The sequence below is a fragment of the Tenebrio molitor genome, chromosome 8 (genome assembly GCF_963966145.1).
Source record: "Tenebrio molitor chromosome 8, icTenMoli1.1, whole genome shotgun sequence".
In the NCBI taxonomy this organism is placed as follows: domain Eukaryota; kingdom Metazoa; phylum Arthropoda; class Insecta; order Coleoptera; family Tenebrionidae; genus Tenebrio; species Tenebrio molitor.
The window spans coordinates 20,033,615-20,049,909 of NC_091053.1; the positions used below are offsets into that span (position 1 = coordinate 20,033,615).

A 16,295-nucleotide genomic window follows, 5' to 3' on the forward strand; every position below is an offset into this window, starting at 1 on the left:
CATGTTGCAAACCTGCGCCTCCTTTTCTAGTAATTTTCACATTATCGTGTTAGAGCGATTTGACATCTTTAATTTTGAATGTTAGTTTGACGTGTGGAATAAAGTCACAGATTTCTTCATAAAATTCTATTCCTATCCTATTCTTGGTTAATTTTACCATGGCGGAAAGAAAAATGAAGGTTTTATTAACAGGTAATTTGAAAATTTCGTTTATTAAATGTAACCAAGAACTGAAATATGCCTATCCCGACCTAACCTCTACAGTCTACGCATGACTTTATCAGCCCGTATTGGCGACCTACATAGATAAAATACCGAGTGACTATAAATGATTGAAAATTATTTTGTTATATTGGTCACACATTTGAAATCTTTAGTTGGCAACATCGTTGGCATGACACACGCAATTTTTAAAATTGAAACAAACGTCAAAAAAATCTAAATCGACAATGTACTTCGTGACTTAACCTAACCTAAATAGAAATGATTGACAGATGATCCACGAGAAGACTTGCACTACCAACTGCATCAGTGTTGCCAATCCACTATTTTCCTTCAATCATTTATAGTCACTCGGTATTATTAAAGTAGAAATCATACTGCCAAAAAATTAAATAATTTGACCTTGACGAGGAAAATAACGTGAATGAACATTAGACTGTTTTAAAAAAGTGTTTGTTTTGACTGTACTTGATTTTAAAATACTAATACTTATGTCAAATCTAGTAATGAGAGAAATTTAGGTTATGCTGAGAAATAAAGTCTGTAATAAAGGAAATGACTAAATAAAAGTGAAAACAGGTAACAAAACCACCCTAAATGTTTTGAAAATTTTCAAATTTAACAAAACACATGATTGCATTTGCAATTCATTTGACAATACCAAATTTAAACAAATAAAACACTTTGAAAACTCCTGCGTACCAATCCGGTAATACGAAAGTAACTAGTGTTATTTAACTCACTATAGTACTTTTTTTGACATGGGAGTATCAAAATCTGGTAACTTTAGATAGATTTTTTTTTGTTGCGATTCAACCTTTCATTATTATTAGACAAGGATGCCATTTTCCCCTAGTTTGAAGATTTCTCAAAAATGTATGTATGTAAAGTCTGTTTTTTTTTAATAATCAGTTGTCAAAGTGTTGTCAGGTTGGCAGAAAATTCGAAACAGTGAATTTTATAAATCACGTTTGAAACATTGACTTTTGAAATTGTCACCGATTGTCAGATTTGACAATTTAAATTTAAATTAAACACGTGTCTTACACTCATAAACATATGCAACATAACCTCAATAATGATCTAGGGGAAATCTAGGGTGAAATTGAGATAGAACTGGACCAAATGTGAATGATTTTTAATACAGTTTGGTCTTTTTCTGTATTTTGACACTGACAATTGATTATAAAAAAAAGACCATATTTTAAGTTAACTATTATAACAAAGGGTTATATCAACGTTGAAGAACTTTTCAACTAATAGGTTTTGTCCATTTTTCTCATTGAATTTTTGAAAATATTTAAAAATACGCTGTGTTATTTGTTTTGTAATTTATCAAAATAAGTGTCAAATTAATTGACATTTTCAAAATTTGATTTTATCACCACCATTAAACAGGGTTCTACTAAAAATAGATGAATTTGAATATTGCAGTAATTCTACACAACAAAAATAAAGTCCTCTTCAGTTACTCACGTTAAAAAAACTATGTACTTTGTTGTTGTTTAATTTAACGACAATTTTGTTTTTGACCATCCGAATGTTTCGTTCAAAGTGTTCATTTAAATTCAATGTCATTTCTACGACTAACTCGAGCTAAATTTAAATACATAAATTTGACGGTATTTCCGGTTCACCGAAATATCTAGACATTACGCAAAATAAACAGATTTTTTTCGTTGAATAGAAATTAATTTCATATTTTTTGCCAGATGCCAGATTATGTATCAAGCGTAATTTAAATTTTCTATAATTCAATTTGAATCACGAAGTAGAGTTGCGAGTAATGAATTTTGATCATCAATGTCATTTTTGGACTCAATGGAAGTGTTCTATTGTGAAATGGTTATTATAACCTACAATAAGTATGTTTTTGACATTAATTGCCGTTATGTTGTCTTTATCAAATTTTATTGATGAAATGAAACGTAAAGTATAATGGAACAAAATGAATTAATTAATGAAATGATTGTTATTTTATTGAAATGTCATAATGGAGCTATATGATTTTGAAAATTAAAAAAAAAATCTATAATAATTCAATTAATTACACTGTTTTTCTTTTGGTTTTCCTCTCTTCTCAATTGTAGTTCACTATTTTTCAAAACTATTTCATATTTACGTCACTTTAACATTTAATCGAGGTAGGAAATAGTTTTGAGAAATAGGGAAATACAATTGACAAAAGAGGAAAACAAAGAGAAAAACACTATAATGATATTTTTTGACATTACACGTAATTAAGTAATTACCAATCGCTCGATATATCCCAGATTAAAAACCTGCATTTTTATTAGCAGAGTTCTGTAAGTTAAAGTCCGGTTTTTTTTATAATCAATTGTCAGTGTCAAAAGATGGAAAAAGACCAAACTGTATTAAAAATCATTGACAGTTGGTACAGTTCTATCTCAGTTTCACCCTAGATTTCCCCTAGATCATTATTGAGGTTATGTTGCATATATTTGTGTTTGAGACACGTGTTTAATATAAATTTAAATTGTCAAATGCAACATTCGGTCATCGGTGACAATTTCAAAAGTCAATGTTCCAAACGTGATTTATAAAATTCACTGTTTTGAATTTTCTGCCAACCTGAACACTTTGACAATTGATTATTAAAAAAAAACGGACTTGATTTAATGATACAGTTGGCTTCAAAAAAAATGAAATTTGACCTAATGTGAACTGAAAATTTAATTTGGCAATTTATGTCAATTTGTATCTGTTTGACAGTAGTATTTCTGACACATAAGTGCAGGTTTTTTAACCTAAATTCTAAAAGGCCGTTTCAAACTATAAAAATTTAATAAAATCTCACAGAACTTTTTCTGACAGTTCCCGTTTTTTTTTAAGCCAACCGTACAATAAATAAGCTGGCCTTGTATGATGAATTTGGGATACGTTTAGCAAAATATTCACAACAAACAATTACGAGAAATCCCGAATTTGAGAAAATTGGATTTAAAATTACAGCTTTAACAGTTTGACGGACATTTAATTTAGATGAATATGAAGAAGTCTTTAAACGACTCTTGTCACTACATAGCCGTGATATTCAGAGATCACTTTCAATGTTGAAATCGTAACCTCCTTAACAAACATGTCGTTATGTATTTTTTATAATAAATAGCATATGTCAGCAAATAGCACGAGATTTAAAATCACACTTTCCCATACGCACGCCACTGCTAAAAAAATCAGTTCAAGTTTAAATTGTAAATAAAAGAAATATCGAGTCGTATCGACCAAATTAATATTTATTGTCCCTTTTAATTGTCACCGGAGCTTACTAGAGTACTAGACGATTGCTGATTTTTACACCATCAAGGAGCTACTGTATGCAGTTCATCATTTCGAGCAGTCGCAGCGAGTAATGTTCCGCTTTAACGTGTAAGTTGATGATCCTCTTCATTATTCCTACGGGCATTCTGACGGGCATTCTGACTCCAAGTCAGAAATATCAAAGGTTACTAAAAGAATAAATAAAAACAAATGAATAAAAAATAATGTTTGTTGTTAATCTATGTAGAATCAGAAGTGGTTATTTTTTGGAACGTTGAAGAAAAGAAGTAAACATGTTTTAGAACCAAGAACACGGTTGTTGCACGAAATGTTTGATGATTGCGAGGTCTGAAAAAGTGAACCCTTGCGAGAATGCAACATGCCACCTTTTTAATCCCACTAAATTACATCTTATCAATATTCGTGTCTACAACAACGTAAAATCCTTTGTGACAGTACAATGAAAATTCCTGGTTCGACTTGAGGGGTAGATTATCGTTTTTCTGGCACGATCGTGCTTGTGCTGGCGATACCGCCCCCGAAGCAACCCAATCTGCGTCCAGTCCACGCCAAGCCGGCCACATTCCGTCCGTCATTTCCTCCGGGTGGCACGTTTCAGGCGTCGGCAGTTTTTGCGTTTTTCGGCCGCCGTCGCCGCGTGTCCTCTGTTTTGGTGCGTGTCGCGCTTGCGTGAGTGCGTCCGTTGGCGCCGTGGCAGTCAAAAACCTCGGCCCAACTCCGTTTCAGTGCCGGCTTCAGCGCGTCGTAGGGAGCGCGTTTCGGGCGTCGGTCGCGAGGGTGCTGAATATTCGACGCCGCCACCTGGAAAATCGCACGAGCGCACGGAGGGACGCGGCGGTCTCACCATGGAGCGGCGTAGTTTGCGCGACGGGCGAAAAATGCGCAACCCCCGGAAGGTGCCCCCGGTCGGATCGGCACCGACGGCGTGAGGGCGGTCATTATTTTGTTGTATTACTTTTGGAGTTTGCTGCTTTCACACGGGGACGGAATTCTGAATGCGGCGGTGTGGAACGAGTCGTCGGTGAAGTTTTCACGGTTTTCGTGGAGTGTAGGGACGGGGGTGGTACCCGAAACAGTGCCCAAACAAAGTGTCACAACGAAGGAATCTACTTTAAGAAACTGATTATGTCACATCTTGACCAAGCACTGAATTTACAGTATACAAAGTGTTTTACTTAAATATTGTTATTGATAAGATTGTTAGCTCAATCTGTATTCAAAAGAAAACTTGGAAATTTTATTTAGTCATCAAATTGGTAATTTAAAAAAAATGTTTCTGTTGGAAATGATTTTAACTTTGTTGCTTTCCCTGCAAATCTTGTTTTGCACATCCAAGTTTTTCAATTGTTTTGGCAACTTTTGAACTAGAGGAGATATCTATTACCTAATAAAATATTCAGTTGTAATACGACGAGTAGTCAATGTTATGCCGATTATTTTTGTGGTGGTGTTACGAATGTCAACGGCGCTGGGATATTAATTTGACGAGTGTGTTAGCACGAGTCGAATTCGAAAGCGCCGTTGACATGAGTAACACCACCGCAAAAATGATCTGCATAACATTGACTACGAGTCGTATTTGGAGGACTATTTAATGAAGCAAATTCCTCAAATTTCTGTCAGTTTTTCAAATTGTACACTTTATTTTCTTAGAAAATAATATTTTTGTGTTCGTTTTTCGCTGCAAAAAAAAAATTAATGAAGATTTTCATTTGTTTAAAATATTCACTTCGATTACTAGTACAATAGTCGCTGATATTTGTACTAGTCCAATATCCGCTGCAATTCTTTTGTAACCATGGAAACCACTAAAATTAAGTTTGTTTCATTGGTTGATGAACATTAAGTGACAGATGAATTAAATAGTCAAACAAATTGGTACGGTTAATCGAAAAAAATATCAAATCACCGTTTCGAGAATAGCCATTTGGTCCTAATCTATCTTTTTATTCTTTTGCTGAATCAAAATATGTTATTTTGTGATTGTAATGGATTCGTTTATATTTTCTTTTATCTATTAAAGCGAAAAAATATAGAATCAAATGTATTCACAAATAATTTTGCTTTCGTTAATTCGAGCTGGTACAATTTGGTTTATTGCACATTTGGACCTGAGTAAATACTCAAGAAATTGATCAAACAATTTATGAAAGTTGTTGAAGTTTAGGAAATTATGTTTTTGAACCTTAATTTATCGTCGTATGAAAACTATGGCACATAGGGTCAAATTCTATAGGACTTTTTTGTTGAGAACAACATGTTCTATTTACAAAAAGGCAGCAATGTCTCCATTGTAGCTATTGTGCTGTGTGACCAAAAAAAATTAATTGACTATCATACTTCAGTTGGCAGCCCTAGTTTAAATACTGCTGCTGTCAAAGAAACACATTGACCTTCAATAGAGAAATTTGACCGTTATCAAAACAGCAATATTTAGACTAGAGCTGCCAACTGAACCGTGACAGTCATGGCTTACTGGATTTATTAATCTTTTTCGATCGCATGGTAGTTTAAACGTGTGAGATTTTCAAGACTGCGCCCCGAAATACTCTAATTTCGCCTGACTTATAGATGACGGTTCGCTCCAATCAGAGGCAATTTCCAAACATTTTTTACATTTAACAGCGAGAACACTTGCAATTATCGCTGAATTATATTTTCTTTTTGTATTTTTTTGTTCTAACGTAGTTATTGACTACAGAAAATAAATGAGAAATCAAAATTATATCTGCTTATTCAATTTGGAGGGCGAAAATGTAAAAAATAATTATGTATAAATTTTACTATTGAATGAAGACAGTGTATGAAGATGTGGATAATACGAGTAGGTACTGTAATTATTAAAGTGTTTTTCATTGGATAACAGGATTCATTACCCACAGCGCGTTGAATGATAATTTCAAAACTCACTGCAAATATCGTAGCAACTAGTTTATGAAGTCCAATCGCAAATTAAATTTTAATGCAGTGGTATCAAGTATACAAAGTAATAATTTTAAAACGTCAATTTCAAACGTCAGGTTCAGTTTGTTTAATAATGAAATTTATTTATCAATTTCTATTCATAGTCGTAGAAAAAGTATAGTATTTAATCGCGGATAATGGTTATTCCTCACTCCGATGAATTACGCCACTCGCCTGCGATTCGTGACACAAAATCATCCTCACGAGTAATAGCCATCATTATTCGCTCATTGAATAATATAATATTGGTGTCAAAGATTTATATAATCAATTTTACAGTAAATGTTTGTAGCATATAATATTTTCCAGATTTTTTCACATTCAGAGCAAATTTGGTTTTTCAATTTAAAATTTAAATATACAGGGTGTCTCAAAATTCGCGAATTCCGAATTCAGAGCGTTGTAGGGATCACTTCAGTAGTCCAAATATGGAAGTTAAAAAAAAAATCGGCACTCCCCCCACAAAGATACATTGGTCTGAAGGTGCACTCTTTTAACTGCGTTTTCTTCAAATACAGGCTGAAAAGTTCAGTGCTTATTGTTATTTATGGTGCAGATGATTGTGGAAAATAATAACCTAAACCATTTTTTGAAGAATAGCTTTACTTTGGAGTAAAAAAATCTTAAATTTTTCTTAAAAATGGAACGGCAACGTAGCAAGAATAGTATTTTGTCACAGTGGCTGCTATGTATTGAACAACATTAAAGTGCTCATATCTTCTTCAGGAAGAACGATTTTTTTTTCGAGCTCCACTGGGTCCTTCCCTGCCATGCTCTGAATTCGGAATTCGTGAATTTTGAAACACCCTGTATACATACCGGGTGTAGAATTGGTTTACGAGACATAGGATTTTACATGTAAAAATAAAGAGTTTCAATTATTGGCTCCCCTATTAATTTTACGGCAAAATAGTTAAAATGAAAGTTGGAGAGAATTAAAATTACTGTCTAATTTCGGTCCTACTTTTTTTCTAACATCTTCTGGTACTGAAAGAAAGGCAAGAAAGGAGTTGACACAAAAACAGTAAAAAGTACTACTAAGCATGAAATTGTATTTCTTTCTTTAAATGTTATAATGGAGGATCTTTTTTAAGCAACTTCTAAGCAACATTTGCTTCAGGTTTCCCAGACCGATCAATTCCTGCCATAGAAACAATTCGAAGAACTGGAGAGAAGTTTGAGCATTTAATGGAAGTTACCTTTTCATTCATCATGTAGTCCTGTACGACTTCATTTGAAGGGCAAATTAAAAGACAATTAAATAATAGAGAAACCATCCGACTAATACATAGTATTTTAAAAGTCAAATTTCATGGCTAATGCTACTTTTTTGTATTTTTGTGTTAACTCCTTTCTTGCTTTTCTTTCAGTACCACAAGATGTTAGAAAAAAACAAAGAGTGGAATTAGACACTATTTTTAATTCTCTCTAACTTTTATTTGAACTATTTTGGCATAAAATTATTAGGGGAGCCAATAATTGGAACTCTTTATTTTTACATGTAAAATCCTATGTCTCGTAAACCAATTCTACACCCGGTATATAATTCCTTTAAAAGTTAGAAGATACATAATAGAACGAAAAACAAAGATTCAGTTTTAAAACGAATGTTTCCATTCTATTTTCACTTCTCCTTATCCACTTAAAAAAATAAAATGTAAAATTTTTATAAATAGTTTCTCAATAGCGTTATAATTTTTTTTTTGATGCCTCAATTTTTTTTTCTCTAAACCAATAAAAGGTAAATGAAAAATCAAGAAAAAACATACTCGTATTTTGTAATTGTTTTAAAATTGTCTTTTGGTTGAATTTTTTCACCACGCAATTTTTCACATCTATTTATATTTTTAATTTTGTCGAGTAGGTCGGTGTGAGTTCCTTTTTTATTTTTGGTACATTCTTATTGTGTGCACGTATCAATTTTTCTGTCTTTGTACTTTATATTTTTTGGTTTTCGTTCTGTTGTCTTTTTTTCCTAATCATTTGTTCGTGTCTGTCTCCATTTCTTTTAATTTCTCCTTAGGTACGTTATATTTTTTCTCATTCACTTATTTCGATCTATTTTTTCACTTTTCACAACATTTTTTCTCCTCTTCAATTTATTTTTTGATTTTATCAAGCTGACACAAAGCTTCTGTCTTTGTTTTTTTTTTTTACTAAATATTTTTTCTTTTAGAGTATTAAAAATTGTAATTTCTGTTTCTTTTTGACCTTCTTTCCAACGCTTACATCACCACCTTCACTATTATTGTTGTTATTATAATTCTTAATTTGCAGCTTTTTTCTAAATCATATTTCACATCTTGATTATAGACTACTCGTCCCCCTCCATATCTGAATCACTCTGTATACACAGCCGTACAAAATATGCGCGGGATATCTGTTAGCCGATTCATATTCAATCAAGTAGCACGACGACAACTTAATAACAACATAATACATCAAATAAATGATGAATGAAGGTGGAATCTTATTAATATGCACCTTGATACGTTTATTAAGAGCCGAAATATATTCAGAACGCGACAGTATTCATTTCGTGTGTGGCACACAACCAATTTGCATTGTCTCACCCGAAATCTCCACAAATTTTCCACATATTAGTATTCACTACCTTTCGGTGTTGTTTCTGTTCACGTTCCAATCACGTACTTCTCTCGACGTTTTTATTTATTGTAGATTTAAACCTGTGCAAGATAAGCGTCTTGAAATTACGCTGAATCAAAATTTGATTGTCTAGTGTCTTCACGCCACTTTGCAAACAAATTTTAATGGAGCACTTTGGACGCATTCACATTGGTTTAATTACAAAGTTGGCCGTCTGGATTTGGGTACATTAAGGGAGTAAGGTGGCTAACTCCACCGGAATTGTATTTCGTACATACAGGTGGCTAATATGGATGGTACTAAGACACTAAGGCTTAAGCTGTTTCCGAGGAATAATAGTAATGGATTTCAATATCAACACCCCTTAGCAACAGGGGTGAATGACATTAATTTTTATTACAAAATTCCGAGTCTTGTCATAAAAGATAATGGAAGTCAAAAATTGTTAGAACTTTCTGCAGTTAATGTAACGCATACTGATCACTCTCTAGGTCATCACCATCAAGTGCATCGATTTTCTCTTTTTGCCTTTAACGCATCCACAATGGCTCCATTCACGAATCGGCGTAAAATTGTGTTGGTCTTTTTGTGTTGTCGCTACCGCTGCAATAACAATCTTGTCAATGAATAATGAATGTTTTTTCGCGAGACGATGATGCAAGACGTATTGTTCCATTCGAAGCTTTTGACGAACGTGATCGAGAATGTGAAATGACGGATTTCCGGTCACAATGTCATGTTCTTGCAGCACCATTAACAAACTTATTTTCGTCAAATCTCTGCCTTTACGGTTTCCGCCGTCTTCCAGTGATGGTCGCTCGATGTGACATAAATCGGTTCGCTGCCGAAATGGATATTCCGTGTCGGTTACTAATCCGTTTTGCATATTCAGATGTGCGTGGGCGAATATTTTTGGTTTATTAATTAGCACCAGTGCGGGGGTGGACGACAATGTCATTTTTGTGCTTTGAACTGGGATAAAAATAATCGGTGTCGATGTGGAATGGAGGAAATCTGGTGACGGGATAAGCTCGTCGGATATGTTTCCGGGGTGCATTAGAGGGCCCCGTTCCACGCAGGGCTCCACCGATGACATCAGCAAGCAAACAAAGTCCATTGTGCAGGTTAGTTGGCGTCTTTATTAGACTCTCAGGTGAAATGAGAAAACTTGGACGACATCTACTTACGACGCGTTTACGTCCCGTGGAAGTTCTTCAGAAAGTTGCATCGGGGGCGGCTGCGGGAGAGTTTTAAAACGGAGTCAATCTAATAACCGTATTCAAATGATGTAACTTGGACGAAATTGACTCTGGAATTATTTTATTACCATTTCTAGTTATTCTAGACAAAAATAGATATAAAAAACTAATTTTTCTACAAACTGGATTAAAACTAAGCATTGCTACCAACTGTCAGTTTTTTTAAATGTCATCATCTCTCAATTTCAACGATGCTTTTAAATAACACAAGAAGAAATACACACTTTCATTTAAAACGCATACCTATTGCATGCACTTTTCTACCAGTTTGTCCTTTTTGTAGCTTTAAAAAATAAAATATTTGCCAATTTTAAAACAATGTATGTCGTTGCGTTGGCTTGGCAACGTTGGCGTGACGACACAACAATCAGCTGATTTAGTCCAGTGTTTGGATAGCGTCAAAAAGTGAGGTTAAGTAGGTAAATTTCAATTTACATTTTTTACAACTATTGATTAATGCCGTTTGTAGGAAAACTCCACTCCTGTGAGTTCTTTTTTGTATCTGTTACTCTCTCCCAGTCGAAGCGGTGATTTTTTGTGATTTAATCGTCCCGGCAGACACGACTCAGACATCAAACGAATCTCTTCCGTGAAAGAATTAAAAGCAACGGCGACAATTCTGTGATTAACGTTCTCCTATTTATTATTCTGCATAATCTCCCATTCCGTAAGAATGACCGAGAGCGTTTATCGCGGTTGCATTTTTCTCATTTTTAATCATGCTCGTGCTGTTGGTTGTCCGTCTGAAAATAAAAAGGTGCAGGATGAAAGAGTCGCTTCAAACGAAACGAATTCTCAAAGATAATTTAATTAACTGTTTCGGACTCGCCGCCAAAACATGTTGGTAAATCATCGCGACTTCCGCACACGCCTGGAAGCAAATCGTGATTATTGGGTAAAAGTGACCAACAAAACTCACCCCCTCGTTCAAACCGTGTGAAAATATTTCAGCCCAGTTTACAGAGACGCCTGATGTGTGTTGCGCGATGATTTACGACGTCCCCGAAACTTCCAAAATGAGAAAAGCGGGAGACTCGGCGCTGTGATCTCAGCCAATTCCCAATTCTCCTTCCTTTGATAAATTCACACGACCCTGCTTATTTGACGAAAACTATATTTACACTTCGGGGCTTGATTGAACGGATGCGCACCTGACGCTGCGGAGGGAAAAACGACAATGACGAAAGTTGGGACTGCTTTTCGAGGGAGATGTCCTTCTAGGACGAACCGATAAGCGAATTTTGATTCACGACGCATAATTTTTTTCCGGATAAAATGCAAAATCGAGAGGCAAGGGTGGATTTTTTTTCAAACGGTTTTACCAGAAACTTGAAGCTTGGTATCATGCACTCGGTGAAAGTGTTACAATGGCACCACGCTGCATCGTGAAGTTTTGTTTAAGAGTTGATAATCGTAAGTTGATTTATTGCAGGAAATACTGCCGTAACAAAGTCAATTAAGCATGAAATTAAAACTGTCGTTATTCGAGCATAATAATTTTAATTTCTGATAATCAAATAGCGTCCAATGTAAACTTGCTGTTTGGGTGTTTCAACGAATGACCGTTGCTGCTTGTAACGATTTTCATCAGGTATTGATGATATACTCACCAGTCGACAGTCGAATTAGCGAGTATATCACCAATATTATAAATTTATATAAACTATATGACATAACAGTGGGCCTAAACTTGACCCCTGGGGTACACCATTGAAGGTGTACACTCTACAAATTTCAGTGATTTACGTTGATATATATTGCTCTAAGAGGATCTAATTAAACTTAATTAAGAATTTAATTAATTACCGAATTATGTCCCGTCAACGGTGCAATTAATTTACGTTATTAAGCAAGCGGAATTAATTTTTTGGCACGTCTTTTTCCAGCGATTTGTCTCTTTGTTAACCATGCAACTACGTTTTAAATTTTCTTTGCGTTATGCGAATTTTGCAAAATGTTATAGAGAAAAGTTTCATAAATTGGGGAGTTCTTTTACTGGTTAAAATTAACACACGTATTTCAGATACTCCCTGTATACTTTTTAATTCTGAATAAGACTCTTTTAATCTGCATTAGGTATACTATTTCAATCTTTTTTGTATATTTTTATTTTCACTTAAAAAATATTTTTCATTTACAATTTTTTGAAATTTTGTATCGAATCTTCCACCGACTTGAACGCATCACAGTTAAATCTAAATATTACTTGAACCATGATGATAAATGTCCAGACAAAGCAAGCACACAAAGAAGAAATCAACACAGCACTTCTCCCAACAAACACTTTTTCATTAGACAAATGTTCGTTCTTTGTGATGTCCCACAATATTGTGAACGCTAATCTTTTTTTAATGCAAAGCCATTGACACAGTACGTTACGTGCAACTCGAAACTTTCGGCTTCATTGTACCCAGTACGTGTTAAAGTTTAATCAAAGTCGTGTCGCTGATTGAATCTGAATTTTTCTAATGCATGTTGAAATTAATTTGGAGGCGGCACAGGTATTATTAGGTGGTTCAGATTGTGGGAAAGAATTGTCGAATGGGAGCTTGCGTCTTGATTCGCAAAAATTCGACGTGACCTTGAGGGGGAGCAATTACGTCAAACTTCCTTAGTGATTATGAAAACTCCTCTGGCCAAATTACTTTTTGATTTAGTTTCGTTCCTCCTTATGAGTGAACTAATTTAACTTGGTTTAATGGATTTAAATTTTGTCGCGCTCGTATATTCATGTATTCCATTATGAAACAAATTCCCAAGAAAATTTATGTCCGAAACTAATAAAGAACATTACGTAGTGGGACTCGGCTTAATCGAATTTCAGATGGCTAATAAAATGTGCTATTAAAATTGTGTGCAGCGCTTCTAATTCCTATTCTTTATAGTACACTGTTGTATAATTTATGAATGGAATTATGCTCCTTACAAAGTAAATACTAGCCGATTTAATTTTAGATTTAGATTGTAAAATTGTAATGTGTACCTTTACGATGCGGCGGCTTTATTAAATTGCTTTTGATGTTCAACTTCCTAGACAGCGACGCCACCATCAAGTTTTTATCCAGCGCAATTTTAATAACAGTTATTTTGCAACACGTGTATAAAGTACAATTTTTTTTACAAGTGGGAAGTTTACATGCACGACTATAGCTAATATGTATTGTAAACCCACGCGTAAAAAAGTGCCTTATTCACAAGTCGCATACATAATTTTTTGCAACATGAAATTATTAAATAATATGTATTAACTAAAACTGTACTAAAGTGTGAAATAAAGTCCCCAAACTGCAAAATAAAGTACTTTTTTTACTCCTATTAAACAATACATTCATGATGTATTCATTTCCCGTAAAGTAATGCAATTCATTACCCACGATCGTGAGTAATGACTCCATTGATAATGACATTACTCTACAGGTTGCATTTGAAAGTCTTCGCATGCATATTGCTATGATACAGCACAATATTCGTGTGTCATAGTTTTTGCAAATGTTGTAATTCGGGAGTTTGTGTACGTTCTTTATTAAAAAGGAATAACAAATGAATTCTGATGGTGAAAAGGATGAGATTTGTACGTTATAGAAAACGTATCGTATTCTAACTCGCGTGTCATGAACATTACCCACTGGTGGGTAATAGCGATCATTACACGCTCGTTGAATAAATGAACCATTCTTTCACGAAAATTGTAGCTTCTAAATTACTTACTTATTGGTTAATGAAAAAGTAAAAGTGTGAAGCTTTAATTCACACTTTTTAGCAGGTTTTTAAATTTTTTTTAATCCGCTTTTTCCATTTTTTAATTGACGGGAACGTTCACAACCATCCCGTTAATTTTAACAGCGACGTAAATCGTTTAAATGAAGCGATTTATGACGACTTTGAGTGCACTTACTCCGGAACACCCCACCAACTAATAGTTTCGTAAGCGAGGTAGTATTTACGATAGAATGTAGATAACAAATTCCAGACATGAGCTCTATTGGTTGTTTATGAAATGCAACTCACTCACCGTGCTAATACTACAGCTGTTAAACTTTAATCAACATAAAAGCTCGTATTTCTCGTGTATTCCGGCTAATTTTAAAACTCATAAATTTCGGCTGTCTTCCATCACCACATAAAAAGAGGGGATCTTCACCGTCATGTAAAACATCCACTGTGTTCCGCAACAACTTGGGGCAACTTAACATTTACATTTTTTGATACGAATTCGGACGTATGAGCTTTGGCAGTGACGTCAGGACTTCCGCCTGTCACATCCTCCATCGGCAGCTCCACTTCTCTATAAAATGGCCGTTGTATTAATCCAAACTTGTCCGTCATCGGGTCGTAAACAAATTGCAATAAAATTAAGTGTAGTTAAATGACTCACGCGACATCTAAAGAGCGTTCCAAGAAAAAGCGACCAGCAAGGCTACAACACCGAAATAAACGTCCGGGGAAGATGACGCCGCTTTCTTCATATTGTTTGTTGATTTATCGTTGGCTTCTTTTTTGATTGGTCTTTCGGAAACGTTACATTCGTGCAGTTGCACAGATGGTCGGACTGCAGCAGCATCTTTGTGGGTAATCCGATGCACCAGATAGAAGTATTATCGGAATCCTTTTAATTCCATATAAATTATTTGGGGAGCGGAAGAATCTCCGGGGAGTGCGTTCCTGCAGCTTTCCGTGGTTCCAGGGTGTCTTTCATATTCCGGTGGTCACGTTCGATGTAATTCTTGTCGCGATTGGACTGTCACATTGCGATTATTTTTATTTACTTTCATGGTGGCATGAATATTTGAAAATTAAAAATTAAATTTATGGGAAATAGATGTGGCAACATCGCACGATCGAGAGAATTTATCAACTGGTGGCGCAAAAATCGCCAAGAATCAACAATTTCCGCAAAAAAGAAAATTTGCAAAGCAGAAAATCGTGAGGAGGGAAAACAACATGAGTGACTGCGACGTTGTCAAACTTACACGTTGTCGACCATAGAATAACTGGCAAAGATTTTGACGATTTACAAATAAGTACTTATGTATTAATATCACAGGAAACGGTAACTTCATTTTCAGTTAACTTTATAATGCCTATCTTTGGTTTATAATGCCTATCTTGGGTTTCTTATCTAAAAATACGAGGTTAGTAACATTAAAAGTTCTGATAACTAGACAATGGATATTGCTGAGGCCAAAAATACGAGCTTTTAACTTTTAATTATTATTTTTGTACAGTTTCTTCGGTTATTGCAAGCAACAAACGTCCATAACAATTTCAAAAATACTTGGACTGTCAAAATGTTTGTTTTGATTGAAGTTGACTATAAAATTTTCGCTTAATACTTACATTATGTTAAATCTAATAACAACATAAATTTAGGTTATTGCACTTTTAGAGCAAAGTATAGCAACTAAGAAGCAGAGCAATTTCATAAAGTCTGCAAAGGAAAGGTACAAATGAAAATGACAGATCGAAAACTGGTAACAAAACCATCCTCTTGTGTGTGGTATGAAAATAACTAGAGAATTAACCAACCTGACAACTACAGTTTCGTTTTTGACAGTCCAAATATTTTTAGAATCTAAAGTCCATTCAAAAATTAAAAAACCACCACTTGTTGCTTTAGGTTGGTAAAATTTAAAAAACCCTAGGTAGATATTTTTTCATACTATGTTGGTAACTATCAATTATGATATTTGATATTTGATATTTGATTCAAAATAAAATTCAATTGCTTTGAATTATTGAATTTCGTTCATATTGTTTTATTAGCAGCACGTTTGATTTATTTATTGATTCTTATTATTTTTACTTAAATATGCCCAGAAAAACAAGACACTTAATAAACATTTAACCTCAAAATTACAAGTCTCACCAAATTTTACACTAGACAGCGTTGCCGATAGTAGTTATCGAGAAAAATGCGACGTTGGTGGTTTTTTGATTTTT

At 34.4% G+C, this 16,295-nt stretch overlaps 1 protein-coding gene and 1 long non-coding RNA gene across 6 annotated transcripts in view; one reads left to right on the plus strand and one right to left on the minus strand.

The window, feature by feature from the left end:
• sick (sickie) overlaps positions 1–16,295 on the plus strand; it is a 189,420-nt gene that overhangs the window by 16,113 nt on the left and 157,012 nt on the right. The window contains exons 1-2 of one of the 5 annotated variants that reach the window (XM_069056863.1): positions 4,251–4,682; positions 9,989–10,220. The exons of 3 other annotated variants lie outside the window; for them this stretch is intronic. In XM_069056863.1, the coding sequence (XP_068912964.1) occupies positions 10,137–10,220 (84 nt within the window). In that variant the 5' untranslated portion in view covers positions 4,251–4,682; positions 9,989–10,136. Of the gene's footprint in view, positions 1–4,250; positions 4,683–8,792; positions 10,221–16,295 lie in introns of those variants that run through there. One more of the 5 variants, XM_069056864.1, reaches the window with a different exon arrangement.
• The window catches only part of LOC138137459 (uncharacterized), a 37,173-nt gene that overhangs the window by 8,014 nt on the left and 12,864 nt on the right, over positions 1–16,295 (minus strand). The window lies entirely within an intron of this gene.